Raw genomic sequence first — 16,853 nt, 5'->3', positions numbered from 1 at the left:
CAGAATACATCACATCTTCTGACCACAACATCTCAAACTCCCACACTTTATAATTTATTCATTTATTACAATGATTAGACAAAGGCGAATTTGTCCTGCTATCCAACTGATATATCAGCCTCATGCTTTCTGTAACTGAGGTCATTAAGGAAATTTCAGTTTTCGCCTAACTAATCCTAGTGAAATCAAACTATTCATTAGTTTGTCAGAGCCCCCTGAGGGTGTATACCATTCTTCATCGTCGATTAGATAACTAATACCAAGCAAGATTGTATCAGTTACAAGGAGAAAGTTATATGTTGACCTTCCTCCAAATCCCAAGGGTACACTTGATTTACTGTAGAAATGTAGTTTATTTTTTCAATTTAGTGTCATCTAGTTATATTTAAATTACTATAATATGTAGGCTACTATTCTATTTACCAGCTAATTATTCGTTTTAAAATAGCTTGAATGTAAAGACAGATAGGCCTACAGACAGAGAGGTACAGGAGGATAGGACAGGTGGCTTATGGGTAACTGAGTCCTCGCGGTGTGTTGATGTCAGGGGGAGGAGAGACTCCAGACTCTCAGTCAGTGTGTGTGTTGGTGTGTAGATGTGAGTGTACGGCGAAGAATTCGGCCGCTGGAGGATTTTTCTCTACGAATAAAACTACTTATTTTGTGTGTGAATAAAGCCAATAACAAGGACAAGACGAGGAGGACAAATGCGAAAATGCGAGAAGAAATCCAGGAAGAGAGTGTCTGCTTATTAAAAATTCAGCGCGGGAGAACGGACATTATCTCCCCTTCAGATGACTTGTGGCAACACTGAGGATAAACTACAGCACCAACGGGCTTCGAACGTTATTGAATGGTGTGAAACGAAGCGGAAATTTCTCTAAAAAGCGAGTCCAAAGCATTTCCAAGCGGCCAAAAAACCAAAGGGAAGGGGAGGAGAGGGGGGCAAAGAAAACGCCCTGCTGCCTGTTGCTGGTATCTCCACATTCAAACTTTATCGCCGAGTTGGAAAATGCATCTTTCAGTTTCAACGGGAGGTGATAATTCAAGTGTAACGTTATCTTTTTTTTAAGCTCAAAGTCAAACAGCTAGCTAACCGGAGGCCCGCTCACTTGGTAAGTTTTTGTATAGCGGGGAGCCTCTTTGCTTTGGGAATATTTTCTCTTCATTGTGCACACTATTCCTGTTGGAAGCGATTTGGGTGGGCTGAGAGCCCAAGGCTGCTCCGCTAGGCCCACGGCCATTAGCCAGGAACAAAGAGGTTTCACATGTAAACTCAAACTGTTTGGAAAACCTCTTCACATTTTACCCAACTTTTAACGACCGACGCTGCAGTCATGTCGCTCGGCGCTGAGAGGAGGATGGAAACCCGGCTGAAGAAGCTGGAGGACATGATCAGAGATCCCAGATCTGCCATGAACCTGGAAAGTTTGTTGGTAAGTCAAGTGGGATACATCTAATAGATTATTAATGATGCCATGTTGTCTATCCGCTGAAACGCTAGACACGTATGCACACACGTAGGTAACGTTATGCTATAGACGTATATATATCTTTCTTTTTCTTCTTTTCAATCCTAAATTGTAACCTGATACTGTTAGCATTGTAAAGTTATATTGGACAGACTGTGATACTGCATAGCACTAGTCTTTATTATTTGTTCTCATCTCCACCAGTTATGAGACTGCACAGTTTCCATTCTGTCCTGAAATCAGATACTTTTGCCATAATACCACATTTTTAATAAAAGCAGCCAAAACAAGAGCCTCATGGTGGATATACTGTAGATAGGCCTGATTAATAGTTAAGACTGGGTGCAGACAGAGCAGTTTGGGGCTCTGTGAAGCGTGTCTACAGATTAGGATTAACTAGAGGAGAATGTCCCACTTGGTGTGTTTATGGAGACTAAAATTTCCGGCTAAAACTCCCTCCTGGATAACACAGTTGGGCCCACCAGACCAGGATAGTCCTATTACCCACTAGACCAACACACCTATTCTGGCTTTCCTGCACTGAGAGGTGATTTGGAGGATGTTGTCCACACAGTACCAAACTTTGTTGTTTTACTTTTTGACTGAGACAAAACTTATGAAGCTTAAAATGTATGTATTTTTTTATAGCAGTTACTGATCAGAGTGTCTTCTGGAAACCATTATAATACAATTTTAGACTGAGTTTAAGACCTAAACTACAGAACATGCTGTCTTTGGCATGATCAATTGATAAGATGGAAAACTGCTGAATCAACATTCCTTTTAATATGCATGCATACATACTGTATATGTGAAATAGGGCTGAACAAAATGGGGGAGAGATCATATTGGGATTATTTTGACAGATATGTTTGTGATATGATTCATAAATAGTGGGAATGATCGTTTTTGCTTCACAATTTCTCCGTAAAAACTATTAATCATGACGATGTGACAGTTGTTGGCTCAACCTCAACCTGCTACTACATGCCCAAACATTAAGCTCAGTAAATTGCCCTTATATTCCATCTCTAAATGTTACCTTAAAACCATGCATGACTGATCACCATTTGCATACAGCATGTGAATCATAGTGATTCCACTTTAATACGTTTCTATCTTTGCTTTCCCACACATTTCTGGGAAGTGAGCTGGTGCATTTCCAACATTGTTTCCTCTGAGGTGAAGTGGTCAGAAGTTGTGAGATTTTCCATAGTTGTTAAGCAGCAAAGTCTCATGTCCCTTTGTTTACACTTGAAAGATCAAATCTCCTTTATTTATAATGCCCTTCATGTGTCAAGATTAAAAATTTAAAACTTTTTTTGACCCTTAGAAGATGGACTAGTCTGACTATCAGGCTATGGATGGACCAGTATTGTTAATGGATGTCGAGCATTATACAAACTCAAAATAGAGTATTTGAAATTTCCTCTACTGATACAATCTGATGCCAACATGTATCATGTCAGATACTGGGGCAAAGGGAAATCATTGTCCCCTTTTGCAAATAGCAGAAGCTAGAGCTTTCTTTTGGTGAGTAAAGTTAGATTGTTTGGCAAAGGATCAATACTTTGCAGTGGAGACTTAAATTGTAATACTCTGACCTGGGTGGAGAAGTACAAGGGGTATACCCCTTGACGGATGCTTTTGGCGAGTTTTGTGATGACCTTACGTTGCATAAGGCAGTGGAAAAATCCTCCTGTTATACTGATGTATATCATGACATTAGGTTGAAATAGGAAATAAGGTGACACTTCTGACACTTTTTAGGTTAACTGTGTTTTCCCAAAATAAATTCTGGTGTTGGTTATGGACATTTGTCCACAGGAACTAACAAATCTGACCTTGAGGGAAAGAGCTTTGAATGCTCTGACCAGAGAAAGCTGGAGTCACTAACGTTAGGTCTTGTGCCTGATGTCACCCGGTGTCCAATGTCTGCACACAAGGACATTGTTTTCAAACCCTCACCTCTAACTATAATTCAGAGCCAGCACTGTGTCACAGTAACTACTTTAGCCATAAAGTTAGATCCGCTGTAGTGGTGGTGTTTGAATTTCTGGGCCCACTAACTGGATTTGACAGAGGGCAAACACACTGTCGGGTCTATCTTAAAAAGCATCACCTCACCCCTTTTAATGGGCCCCATCTAACTTGAGGCCCCCTGCACATACCCTCCCCTGTTCCCCCTCCACACTACTTGAGGTACTCCTGGTCTATTCCCTCTTCCCTTAAAACGTTTATCAGAGTACTTGCTTGAACACCAGTGGTGTTTACTTCCTGCACGCGAGCCGGAGAGATAGAGGTGTTGAGTGTTCAAGACAAAGTTGAGTGGGAAGCATGCGTAGGAGAGAACAGGCTGCAGTGTTCCATTTTTAGCAGCCTCGGTGCTCTCGCTGAAGATCAAGAAGTTTTGCTGCTAACAGTGGGATTCAAACACTCACTCACACACGCACACACACACAAACCACTAAGGGCTCAGAAATGTCCTTTTTTGCAGGTGGAATAAAACATGCATACTTTAAGTGCCTTAATAATTGCTCACAGGCTCATATTCGGTAAACAATGAATCACAAATCCCTGCTGTTGTGGCATAGCAACAGCAAAAAAAAAAAACATCAGAAGAAGCTGATTTGTTGACTATTATATAGTATCCTAAATAACAGCTGAGTAAAAGAAACTCAGTAATTAATTTCAGGTTTGTACTTCTTAGTCGACTTGAAGTTAGATGTATTTAGGACTTGCCAAGAACCAGTGGGCTGACTACCCTGAAGATACGGAAAGCTGACATAGAGGAATCTGCAGCATCTGTCAAGTAAACTCAGTGACCTCCCTTGCTGACCCTTCATAAGCTGGGATATAAAGTATTGTACTCCCACACTATAATTAGGGAGCAGAGATTCCTCTGTAAACAATTCTGTCATCTGTAATGAACCCTTCATTCACACCTGCTTCCAGAAAGAACAGAATACCCAGCAAAAATCTCATAAATGGTGCTTTAATGGCACCATACACTGTGTTCATATAAACTGTAAATTACTATATTGCTCTATCAGGATTCGATCAAATGTAACCTGAAGTCTCAGCAACCTTTCCCTTGTGCAAACTGCAGTGATCATTATCTGGCAGCACACCACTGCTGACTGAAGTACTGGACTTGGCAGCTCCAAGTACAGAGAATGATTGTTGAGGGCAAGCAAAAGAAAGGGCATTTTTCGAGATAAAGAAAAAATATGGACACTTGATTGCAAGTCACATACAGTAAGTTGCCTTTCTACCGTCCTAAAGGAAATTACCTCATTGAGTAAATAGTTGGCAGCAATATATGGGGCTCAAAGTCCCCGCTTGCGAATGACTGCACTTTCCCCTTTCACTTTTCAGCCTTATCTCTTTTTCTCTGGCTCTGCTTCTCTCTCAGCCTGCAGCACAGCCCCTCCTCTCAGGCTTGTTAAACACACTGCAGGTATTTTAACTGTAGCTCCAGTCCAAAGCCTTTTGATTTAGCTGCAGACATGGTACTGCCAGATAACTTTATGCACAGCACTTTAGTAGGAATGATATGAGATATGGATAGGAAAGAGTTGGTCTGATGCCTTTCAGAACATCTCTTGGGGGCGGCGCCTGGCTGTCTCCTTTTTCTATTCATTCAGTATGATCCTCTCCTTACTCAGCATTAGGTGACAAAGCCATTTAATAACTAAATGCACTTGTTTTGCTTTGCACAGTGTTGGTGTGTATGCATTCCATCCCCTCCACTCCCCTTTCCTCTGTTTGTTTCTCTCATCCATCTCCATTCACATATTCTCTCTTTGTTCCTTTCTCCCTATTTCGTCCACTCACCTCCCACCTAATGTTTATCACTCTTCTCCTCACCCAGCATCTCCTGTCCCCCTTTTCCCTCAATCTTCTCTGTTCTTTCCGTACTGGAATTTCTTCCTTTTTAATATATAGTTCTTTAGGGAGGTGAGGATAACCCCTGCGTGTCTTGTTCTCTGTCTTTACCCTGATAGTCAGCCTGAGTGTCCGCTTCGTCTCAGGAGTGCAGTTGAGTTGCTCTCAACCAAGCAGCAGCAGACCCGGCTTCAATGTGCTAGCTGGATAGAAACACTGCCTTATAAGGCACTGGGGATGGTGGCCCCAGCCAATTTTTTTTTTTTTTCTACTAAAGAAGTCAGTCTCTCTGCTCCACACCTCCTCTGGTGAGACAGTCGGGCTCTCCGCAGTCTTTTTTTGGTTTTTGCTCCACTCAAGTGAAGAAGACCCAACGTCTTCCGGGTGTGGAAGCCCTCAGAGGTCTTAAAATGTCACACTTCATTTCAGCTATGTATTGTTTGGTCTTCTTTAATGGGCAGAACCAAGGAACTTTATCAGGGTTTTCCCTGTTTATTAAAGCAATAGGACTAGAGGGCCCACGAGAGGTTTTTCTGAATATATATGATCATTTTTGTAGAAACATGGCGGTGCAACATGACAACCTCTGTGGAAGGGGACCTGCTCCCTACGTAGATAAAAATGGCTTATTGTAAGGTAATGAAAACACAATGATTCTTATTTTCAGGTGATTATACACTAATGAAAACATACTTCTAAATATTATATTCGATTTCTGCCAATAGCTCTTCCTAAATGTTCCAGGGTTAGACTTTAGACTGGTCTTTAAAGGAATAGTTCGGCATTTTTGGAAATATGCTTATCCCCTTTCTCGTCGAGAGTTAGATGAGAAGCTTGATGCCACTCTCATGTCTGTACAGTAAATATTTAGCTACAGCCTGCAGCCGGTTAGCTTAGCTTAGCACAAAGACTGGAAACAGGTAGAAACAACTAGCCTTGCTCTGTCTGAAGGTAACAAAATCCACCTACCAGCACCTCTAAAGCTCACTAATTAGCACGTTATATCTTGTTTGTTTAATCTGTACACAAGATGGATGTGTTTTATGTGGAGTTATGTATGAATATTCTTTTAGCCATATGCCTTCCTGTAGTCTCCACTGGTTGCCTGGCAACCTCACTGTGATGACAAGACTCCAGGGAGTTACTGCTCCTGGCCAAGAAATAGTCTGGCGCATAATGCCCCGTAAAACCACAACATGTCTTTTTACACTTTGGTTTTTGTACGGATTAAACAAAAGAGATATAATGTGTTAGTGAAATAAAAAGTGACACATTGTGGTTTTACAGGGTGCTATGGCACATTGTTTATCTATTTATTAGCAATATCATACAAAGTTGGTAACTGATCTTGCTAAAATTTTGTGCACAGGTAGCCCTTTGCCCAAAGTGTAGTATGTTACATTTTGGTGTTTTTATTTGTATAGATGTAATGGCTTTGGATTGGGGACCCTAATGGCATTCCCATGTTTATATGGTGGTGAATCACATTTTAAAGACAAAATCTGTGGTAAACTGGGTGCACTTAAGTTGATTAGGCTAGATTGTTGCTGTGATACATCAGATAGCTGTTTACTGTTTACCTAAAACTGACTTCTTACTGGCAGGCACATTATGTCAAAATTATTTAAGAAGTAATTCCTTGGGAACAAAAATTTACAGCGACTGATAAATCTTGAGTCTTATTTTGCTTTAAGAGGTACAAGGATTCCCCCAACCTGCTGTAAAACATTCATTACAAATTGAGCAAAAATCAAAAGTCCGGCGCACACGCACACACACACACCCACCCACACACACACACAGAGAGACACATAGATAAATATGAACCAGTCCAAGATCCACCACATCGAGATGTGAGAAGAAATGAAAAAAATGAGAACGAACTTAATCTAGAGAAATTAATGGGTATGCTGTATGCCCAGAAAAACCTCAAATATTGCTTAAACTCAAATTATTGTTACTACTTTGACTATGCTACAACTGAGTTGGCCATCTAGTAGAGTAAACTTTATTGTCCCCGAGGGGAAATTTGTCTTTGGCACAGTGTTACAGTCCGTTGCTTCATATAAAAAACATCACAAAAACATGAGAAGAGTTTGACACGATGAGACTGTTGCTTCACATGAAAACATCTTAAAAAATGATCATAAAAGAGACATTTGACTATACATTTGACATTGACAACACGGTAGCTTAAACAAGAAGCTGTAAGAATTAAAGTGCAAAAGTGCTTGTGTATTTATTGCACATTGCTCTGTTGCACTGAGATTTAGCATTAGAGTTCAGCAACTTGATGGAGGCTGGAACAAATGATAGCTTCAAGCGGTTTGATTTGCACTTTGGCACACAGGGTCTTCTTCCTTAAAGGTCGTATGATAAACCTTTTAAATAAACTGCTGTGAATCTCATCCATTCTCAAAATGACATTTGGACTTGAAGCAAAGCTGGAATGAGATGTCTTGATGTGGCATATGGTTCTCATGTGAAAAGAAATGTATACACCCTAAAATTTGTCTTAATCTGGTGGATCTTCTTGTCTAGACATAAAGACTGTGGCCGAGATAATGTGGCCGTGCACACAACAGTGCATTCAAGAACAGTGCGGCGGGGTTTAAGTTAAATCATTTTAACTTAACTTGTGAATACAAACTAGTGTCTTGGCTAAGAAAACAGCACCCAGTCTTTAATCTTTGTGCATAGTTTTAGGATATCACAGCTCGTTTGGAGGATTTGACTTTTTTCACTTTCCACACTAATCAAAGTAATAGGAACGTGAATCGAGTTATGCAAAGCGCACATGTATTTGACAGCGGCTGAATGCACACACCTTGTTGTTAAATTCTGTTGTTTGCTTGTGCACAGTCTTCACCCTGTTGTGCGAGTGTAAGAGTTTGATACCTGAGTCTTTGTGTATTTTTAGTTTTAAATGAGGGCGTGAGGGAGCAGAGAAGAGAACGGGAGTCTCCCACGCATAAAGCATAACCCATCCATCTGGCTTCAGTGTTATCATTCCATCACAACCTGCTGGTGAAACCTCCACACACACACACACACACACACACACTTTCTCTCACGCACACACATGCATATGCACAGGCTTTGGTGCTCATGAACACACATTTGCGTTCATTTTCACAAGCAAACACGTTATTCACTTGATCTTAGCAACACACAAGCTGCATTGTGTGCAGCTAGCAGCAACAGCAGAACAATACAACACATTGCCAAACAGCTATGGATTGTTAGTGAGTTCATACAGCCTTCATTTCCTTTAACAAACCCAAACAAGAGCATTTGTATCTGTTTGGTTGAGTTTAGTCCAGCAGTGTGTTAGCGTTGAAGCTGGCAGTTATAATTCAAATAGTTTGTGCCAATACAGAAAATATTTATATACAAATTTGACCACCAAAAGGGTTGAAACTGAAACCCAGCCTAATGACGTTACTGACATTTTATTGCAAGTTGGCCCACTATATCTACTCAGTCAGGGAAACTCAAGTTATTTACTGCCTTAGATAGGGAGTTATGTGACAAAAACATAACAGAATAATTCAAAATAAACAAATAAGGACTGAATCATATAAGTATTTTAAGCACTTATTCACTGTTTCCAGCTTCTCAAATGTGAATATTTTCTGGTTTTCTTACTCTTCCATGATACTCAACAGAATTTCTTTTGGTTTTGGACTGTTGGTAGGAGAAATTTTAAGACATCACCCTGTGCTCCAGGAACTTGTGCTGGGCAGGTTTTGCTAGTTGCTGACATTATATAGACCTTACGATCAATCAATAAAATAATCAGTAGATTATTCCAGTGGGTCCCAACCTTTTTGACTTATGACCCCCTGGAAAAAAATGTCAAACTGTGACCCTTCATCACAGGTTATGGCCTTAGTATCAACATGAATTATTAGCAGTTCAAGAGTAAAGATGAGGGGTTTTTTTTTTAGACTGGAAGGGGTGAAAGGATCCAGTATTTTACAAGAAAAAAGTAAAAATTTGAGAGTCAGGAATCCCCCCCCATCAATTTGTTTAACAGAAAAATTTGTTTTTCTTTCTTATCCCTTTTGTCATCTTGGGACCCCTCAGATTTATCTTGGGGCCTCTTTCATGTGGACGACTGAAACTAGCAGACATCTTTACACCTGATATATCACACAAATCTTCGTTGTATACACGTTCATTCAATAGAACATGGACATAAAAATGCATAGGGCACAGGAGCATGGGACAGAAATCTGTCAAATGCAAGATTAAGACAAACTCTTGTTATTCCCTGCGGAGACATTAGCTGTGCTATTTGTGAGCCCCTGCAGGATTCCTGCCGTTGTGTCTTTCTTGGAGAGTTTACGGGCCCTGCCTGGCACGGTCCCCTCGCTCTGCCCGGCCCACCATTTATCCCCACAACTATTTTTAAAACGGCTGGAATTCAATCAAAACATTAACTTTCTGCTCAATCCTTTTAAAGCCCAGAGCAGTGCTGCTTGTTTTCTGTTCCACATGCCTAGTGATGAGATGGGTATGAGGAGAGGAAGAGTTTTTTTTTTTTTTTTTGGGAAATAACTGCAAATGGAGCAGGGAGAGTTGTGAGTGATGTGAGAGGCTTTGTATAGTTGGGTTATTCCTCTCTGCGTTTAGCTCCTTTCAAGTTAACATCATCACATTCCTGGCTGGTGGATCCATGTGGCTTTTTATAGGGTGATAAAGAATGGAAGCAGGCAAAGGGAGAACGACAGCTCTGTAATGTCAACAGCAGGTTGGGTAAATAAAATGGAAAAGAATAGAATGTGCTGAAACTGAGCGCTTATAAAACTCCTGCCTGCTGCTTCTCTGTAGCTTCAACTGGTTTCAACTCTTTGTATTTTGCAGGAGTTGCTAAGCAACCAGCCATCACCCATTGGCTAGATTACACTATAGCTGAGATAAAATGCTGAAGTGCTATCTAATAGATACATAACAACTCATAATGATAAGCCTAACTGGACAGATACTCCTATCAGCTCAGGAAGACATTACTGAAAGCCTGTCACTGTAAATTGTACAGGGAAGTGTCCTGTTTATCAAACTCAGATATAGGATCTCACATCACGGTTTGTAATTACTGAGATCCATTGTTACAAAAAAAACTTTCCCTTTGATGTAAGTGAAGCATTACTGTGGATGAGGAAAGGAGGAGGGGGGGTTGTCTGGTCCAGTATGTCAGATGCATGAAAGTTTAAATTGTTGATCTAGCTTTACACTTCCCCAGACACTTGTCAGTTATTCAATATTTATAAATAGTCGCTTCAACTGAGTAGCTGTGAAATGTCCTCCAGAGTCTTGTTGGCATTTTTTATTTTTTTTTTACAGTAACGCTAATGGAAGCAAATTGGAAGAGCTGCATGCAGCCATTTCTCTTGTGTAACTCCAATGCTATAGACAGCTTATTATATATGACCTACAGGGTCTCTGCCAATCATGATGTCTCGAAATGTCCGCTAATGTGGTTTTAAAAAATAATTTTAAAGGTGAATGCCACTCATTTTCACAAGCCACAAACAGGCCTGGCTCACACCTCTCTAGATGCTGCTTTGGCTGCCGTGCCTTTGTGTGTCTCCATCCAAGTCAGCCAAGCAGTTTTGAAGTGCAGTTCGCAAAAGAAAAACGTCTTCACTGCAGAGCCACTGGCGCCTCTCGCCGTCACCAGGGCAACATGTATTTATTTATTTATCCTTCCTCCACACTTGATTCGTCTTATTTAATGGGAAGATGTAGAAATGACAGAGAAAGGAATAATATGTTACCAAGAGGTCCGGTTTGTAGATAGGGTATGTTTGCTACATGCCTGTAGCGAGTCCAAGAGTTCCAAAAGAGTGTTTACTTTGTACTTTTTGTGGCAACTGTCAACGAACAACTTCCGTCATCTTTTGACCAAAGTTGGAAATCTGTGAAACTGAACCCCTCAGCCTTAGGGTCCTTATACTTTGAACACTTTGGTACAGAGCACCAACTTCCTCCACCTGCCATGCTGCTTTGTTGTTCTTTCTGTTCTGACCATGCAAAGTTTTTGCCTGTGATCACAGAACTGGGGGACAGATAGGCATGTTTCATTACTGAAAGTAGGCAGCAGTCCCTCTTAATTCACTTCAAGAACTCTGAAACATGTTGTGGTTTCCTGGTTTCCTGCTTTTGAGAAATCAGCTCGGCCATGCAGATAGTTATGATAGTTTTCATTTATACAGATTTTATTTGCTAAACTGATCATACTTGATTTTCATTGACATCTAATAGTGGTTTTGATTGCAAGTTGATATGAAACCATGTGTTTAAATGACAACAGCAATAAATGCTTAAATACACAAGCATTAATTTCTCATAAAAGCACTGACCTACATGAAAATTCAATGTTTACAGTTTAAATTTTAAACAACATTGGAAACTAAATGCAAGATTTATTTGAGGCCTGTAGCATTATGAAGCCATATCTGAGCCATATCATGCTGCTCCTTAAACCTACAGTACAACAGATGTACTGCTGACATCACAAACTGTGACTAAATGGAAATGACATCAGCTGCATTTAAAATAATATTTCTCAACAGGTATGACAAAGCAATGAACAGTGCAGTGCAGTTGTCTTGTTTCTCCTGTAGCATGACACAACCGCAGTGTTACGGTAATGTAGCTACCACCGCAGCTTCACCTTTAAAACTGACCTCAGTGAAACTTGAGTGATTTAAATGTCAAGAAATGATTGGGCGACGACTTCAACTGTGGCTATGTACTTACTGTTGCTTTTGAAGATGTTTTGGCAAGTAAATTGTGTGTATAAACACAAGATACAATGTAGTGGATTCATTGCATACATGGTCATACCTGTAGACTGTCATGCATGTGTACTTTTTAAAAAAAAATGTTTTGGCTGCAGACGAATACAGAGCAGTGGCAGTAGCAGAGAATGCTGCCTCAGAGGAAATGACTTGCACGCAGGGACTGGCTTCATGACAGTGAAATTATCTGCCAGCCCTGGGGTGGGGTGGATCATTTCCTGTATTGCCGTGCTCGTCGGGAGATCCTTGTGTGTGTGTGTGTGTGTGTGTGCGTGCGTGTGCGCGTATATGTGCACACGCACTCGGCAACCCCTCTCCACCCCCCTGCGTGTGTATTTTTTTTCCCTTAAATAGTAGTTTTGTGTGAGGTCAGTCCTTTAATGGGGAAGTGAAGTTGATATGATGAAACAGTGTGTAGCTCGCTACAGACTGACTGCAGCCGAGCGGAGAACCATGGAGGGAGCAGGAGGAAAGGCAGATAAGATGGAGGGAGAGCAGCAGAAAAGGGTAAAAGAGATGAGTGAAGTGGAGGAGAAATGAGTACAAAGGAAGTGAGGGGAAACATGAAACAGATTGTGCCATCCTGTCTTGCACTGTAATGATGGGAGAATGAGAAGAGAGAAGTAGAAGACAAGTTTGAAAGAATCCAATTTAGACCACTGGGTCAGAGTGGGGTTCTTGTGTTCTCCTTGGCTTGGTCCAGTGTTTCAAACAGCTCCTCATTGACCGTTCAGGAATGCGTAGCTGACAAAAGTTGATAGATGACTTCCTTATTGTAACACACTGTAACGATTAGGGGTTTGAATCAGTTTGTCTTTTGCTTATTTAATGGTTTCCCTACAATGCCCTGGGTCAAACTATGTCTATTATAAAATGACTGAATGCTACAAATAGTCAGCTTGTGTCTACCTAACATGCTGCTGCAGTCCGGTTCCCAGCCTCTGTTCCTTTTCGGGCAGCTGCGACACACACACACTGTTCACAGAATATAACTGAATACATCACTGAATAATATTGTTAGTTAAATGATTAGAATTGAGTTTAAAAAGAAATATAAAGCTTTATACTTATCCTCTAACCTCCAATTAGTTGGTAAAGAAAGCAAAAAAGCTTTTTGTTTTTTCCCTTTACCACCAATCAGTTGATAAAATACATTTTATTTATTAATTTATTTTACTCTTGTATTTATCATTTGCTTGATCATTTTATTTTTTAACTCCTTTATTGTCCTATATTTTTTAATCTTGGCACAAATTTAATTATTTTTTCCCCCCAATGCAACATTTCCTTTCCCTCACTATATCTCCAATTTTCCTTATGCATGTCAATGTATGCCCAGAGCAGCAGTTGGTGTAGGGTGTGTGTGTGTGTGTGTGTGTCTGTGTAACATCAGTGGAGCAAGAAGACCGTGTGCCTAGCTAGCTTAAGTGAAAACAATTCATTTATATTTTTGACTTGACATTTAAATATTGTCTTACGTCTCAAAGTAGACAGATTGCGTAAACTAACAGCTTTTGTACTAAGAACTTTCTTACAGACTGTATCCACACATACAGTTATGCATAAACCATCATTACAAATGTTTAACTCCTCAGAAATATGAAGCACTCTTTTTCTATTCATTGGATTCTTTTAGAAACCGACGTGTTGACTAATAACATCAGCTGTCATGTTATTTCCTGTAAGCTGGTCATAACCCATAAGAAGCTTGTTGGCTGTTATGTTCAGGCAGAAATATGTAGAAAGTTCCAAATTACCATGAGTGTGGCAAATGCAATTCTTAACCAGTGAATACACCCTGTGTGGTGACTTCATCTCTCTTAGACTGACTGTTTTCAAAAGGTCACAGAAACAGTGTGTTCATCATTTGTCAGCAGATGAATATCATTGACAGAATCAAGTAGGCTGCTGCTGCTGATGGAAAACTTAGTCATCCTGCCTGCATGTAGTTGTTTATGTATCCAGTCCGTCAAGTTGATCGCTGTTGAATGAAACACTGGGGCGAAGCTGTTACTTTTCATTCAGACTTACTGGGTAGCAGTGATGTGTAACTTTTTTTTTCTGTGCAGTGGTGAGAAAATATGCAGAAAATAAACTTCTTAGAAATGCAGTCAGTGGTCAGTAATGTTAAGTTTGAATGTAGGCCTGCTCCTGTATGAAGCCCAGTCCGTCCTGCACTCAACTGCCTTTATTGGGTAAAATGTGTTTGCCAGTTGGTTTTGCTTAAAGGGAACATATTATGCTTTTCCTTATTTTCTTTCTGTCTGGGTATAAACCCTGTTACAATGTCAGATGTTCATATTAAACGAGGCAAATAATGAGGTAAACATGTAAAAGTGATCCCTGTGAGCAAAAAGCTCAGGCTTCAGACTGCTCTGAATACTAGGTTTCCAAAGTTTTTTATTTTTTTTACTTTCGAGCCTAGTTGACGTCAACTTGGTGATACTAGCTCGCGATCTGGTCCAGGCACAGTGTGCCCAATTACAGGGGCGCCCATCCACCCACTCAGTCTTAAGTTATGTGATCCTCTGCTCATAGCGCTAAAATTAAGTGTGGAGACTACTTTGCTCAGGGCTGCTCTTCAAGTTTTTGGAGGTTGTTCAGTATGTCTCGCAGAAAGCGCTTTTTCGGTTGTGAAGGAAAGTTAGTTCGTTTCTTAATAGACAGATCGCTTTACTTGCTGCTTAAGTAACCGCTAACTACTGCTAACTGTAGCTACCATTAGTTCTGTTAGCTGTGCAGCTAGCGCTATTAGCTAGCGGACTCTGCCCTGACTGGGAGCTTCGGAGCCCGGGCCTGAAAACCTCCTTCTCCCCGGCGGTCCAAAATTCCTGTGCTAGTGGTGTGAACACCAACACTCACTTGGGGCTCCGAGCTCCCAGTCCGGGCAGTCAGCAAAGCTAAAAGGACCACTAGCTGCATGGCTAGCTAACTAGCTAATGGCAGCTACAATAACAGCAGTTAGCGGTTACTTTAAAGCTATCTGTCCATCAGGAAACTCTGTAAATCACAGAGAGTTGAGGCAGAGCAGCCGAAGGACATCAGAGGGAAAACCAGAAAAAATATTATCCATAAATATGTTCCAGTTTCACCAAAATCTGTGAATAAAGTTATAAAAGTTGTGTGTTTTTGTACAGTGAGGCCTGGTACCCAGAAACACTCCAGAAAAACTCCAGCGGCTTCTATTGGTTACATATGTACGTCTGTTGTCATGTAAACACACCATGTACCTATCAGCTGTGCGCTCAAGATCAGACTGGAGAGGTTAACCACTCAAGTAAAAGATGGATGAGTACTTGCTAATTAGTTACGTTTGCAGGCCTACTTTTTAAACAGAAAACACACATTTTATATTGTGATATTTAGATGTTTAAATATTATTATTTATTATTACACGCCAGTGTAAGATAAATAAGGATTTTTTTTTAACTGTGAATCATGCAAAGCTACTCTAGTGGAATCCCAGAATAAAAATATAGAGTTGGAAATGAGCATAATAGGTCCCCTTTAAACCTCCTACCACCCATGATCATGTCAAATCAAGTCTGGCAAATCTTGCTTAAAGTCTATTCTCAATAGTCTGTTAAAACAAAGAAAGTGTGATGCAGTTAGTGTTAATTTAGCAATACTTACACAACCTCTACAGGAGCACGAATTCAGTTTTTCTGGTAACTCAAAAAATGCACAACCATCCCCTTTAATGTTTTGTAAATTAGAGTTTGGAACATTTTCAGTTGCACTGTTGATACAGTGTAGCGGTCATTAAGAGTTAAGTAAGTCAGTCAGGAATGACACATTTCCTCTGTAGTTGGGCAGTATCAGATGTTCACACTACGCTAAATCAAATTTTTCGCATAAGTTTCATAATCGCCTTCTTGTGTGCAAATGAATGCTGATGAATGGAGAACACGCTTCTTGGTTTGTCCTTGATTAGTTACGACTTAGGCTTTTATGATTAACACACACTCTTCTTTGAAAAGACTGTCATAACTTGTGCTTGTAACAGCTCAGTTACTAACGTTACTGTATACTTAAAAGAAGTGAAAAGAGCAGCTGGGGATTTTTAAAATGCTGTGTGATAATTATATTCTCTTAGTGCAGCACTCCATAGCTAACTCCCCACTGTTAATTCTCCAGTATATATGTGTTTGACAGTGAGGTGACCTATTCCTGCTCCTTCACCTATGTCGTATGCTGTACGTGTTTTGAACATACACATTACTGCCTTGCCAGTGTATATTTGTTTGTTGATGTTGATATATACAACACTGCAGTATCAATATGATTCGAATTACACCTTCCTTCAAAACAGGTGTTGCTTGAAATACATACATATTCTATTTTAGTTTCAGTTTGATCATATTAACCACAACTGTGCTGTGATCTGACATTTTAAATTAATTTCCTTTCCGGTCAGAATATTTTGAGATCACAGTCATTCGTGGTTTTAGTGAAATGCACAATAGTCTGCTTTTTTCTTTTGAGGATGTTTTCTGTCGGTCATGACTGATGATTAATTGTTCTTTTTTTCTGTGTAGGACTCCATAAACGCCCTGGTCTTAGACTTGGACTACCCTGCACTACGCAAGAACAAAAACATTGAAACCTTCTTAAACAGATGTAAGTAGTTGGTGTGTGCCAGTGAGAATGAGAGAGAAAGAGAGGGGGGAGATGAAGGATATAT

General features: G+C 40.2%; 1 protein-coding gene across 4 annotated transcripts in view; it reads left to right on the top strand.

Moving 5' to 3' along the window:
- Positions 1–546: 546 nt before the first annotated feature.
- Positions 547–16,853, top strand: part of rock2a (rho-associated, coiled-coil containing protein kinase 2a) — a 35,764-nt gene continuing 19,457 nt past the window's right edge. For 3 of the 4 annotated variants that reach the window (XR_006374483.1, XR_006374482.1, XR_006374484.1), the window contains exons 1-2: positions 547–1,436; positions 16,708–16,789. Coding sequence is in view for 1 of the 4 variants with exons in the window: in XM_044165633.1 (XP_044021568.1) it covers positions 1,338–1,436; positions 16,708–16,789 (181 nt within the window). In the remaining 3 variants the exon portion in view is untranslated. The remainder of the gene's footprint in view (positions 1,437–16,707; positions 16,790–16,853) is intronic. The other variant, XM_044165633.1, reaches the window with a different exon arrangement.

The sequence above is a fragment of the Siniperca chuatsi genome, linkage group LG15, assembly GCF_020085105.1.
Source record: "Siniperca chuatsi isolate FFG_IHB_CAS linkage group LG15, ASM2008510v1, whole genome shotgun sequence".
NCBI lineage: Eukaryota > Metazoa > Chordata > Actinopteri > Centrarchiformes > Sinipercidae > Siniperca > Siniperca chuatsi.
Note: the sequence above shows the minus strand (reverse complement) of the source record. Positions and strands in the feature narration are given on the sequence as shown.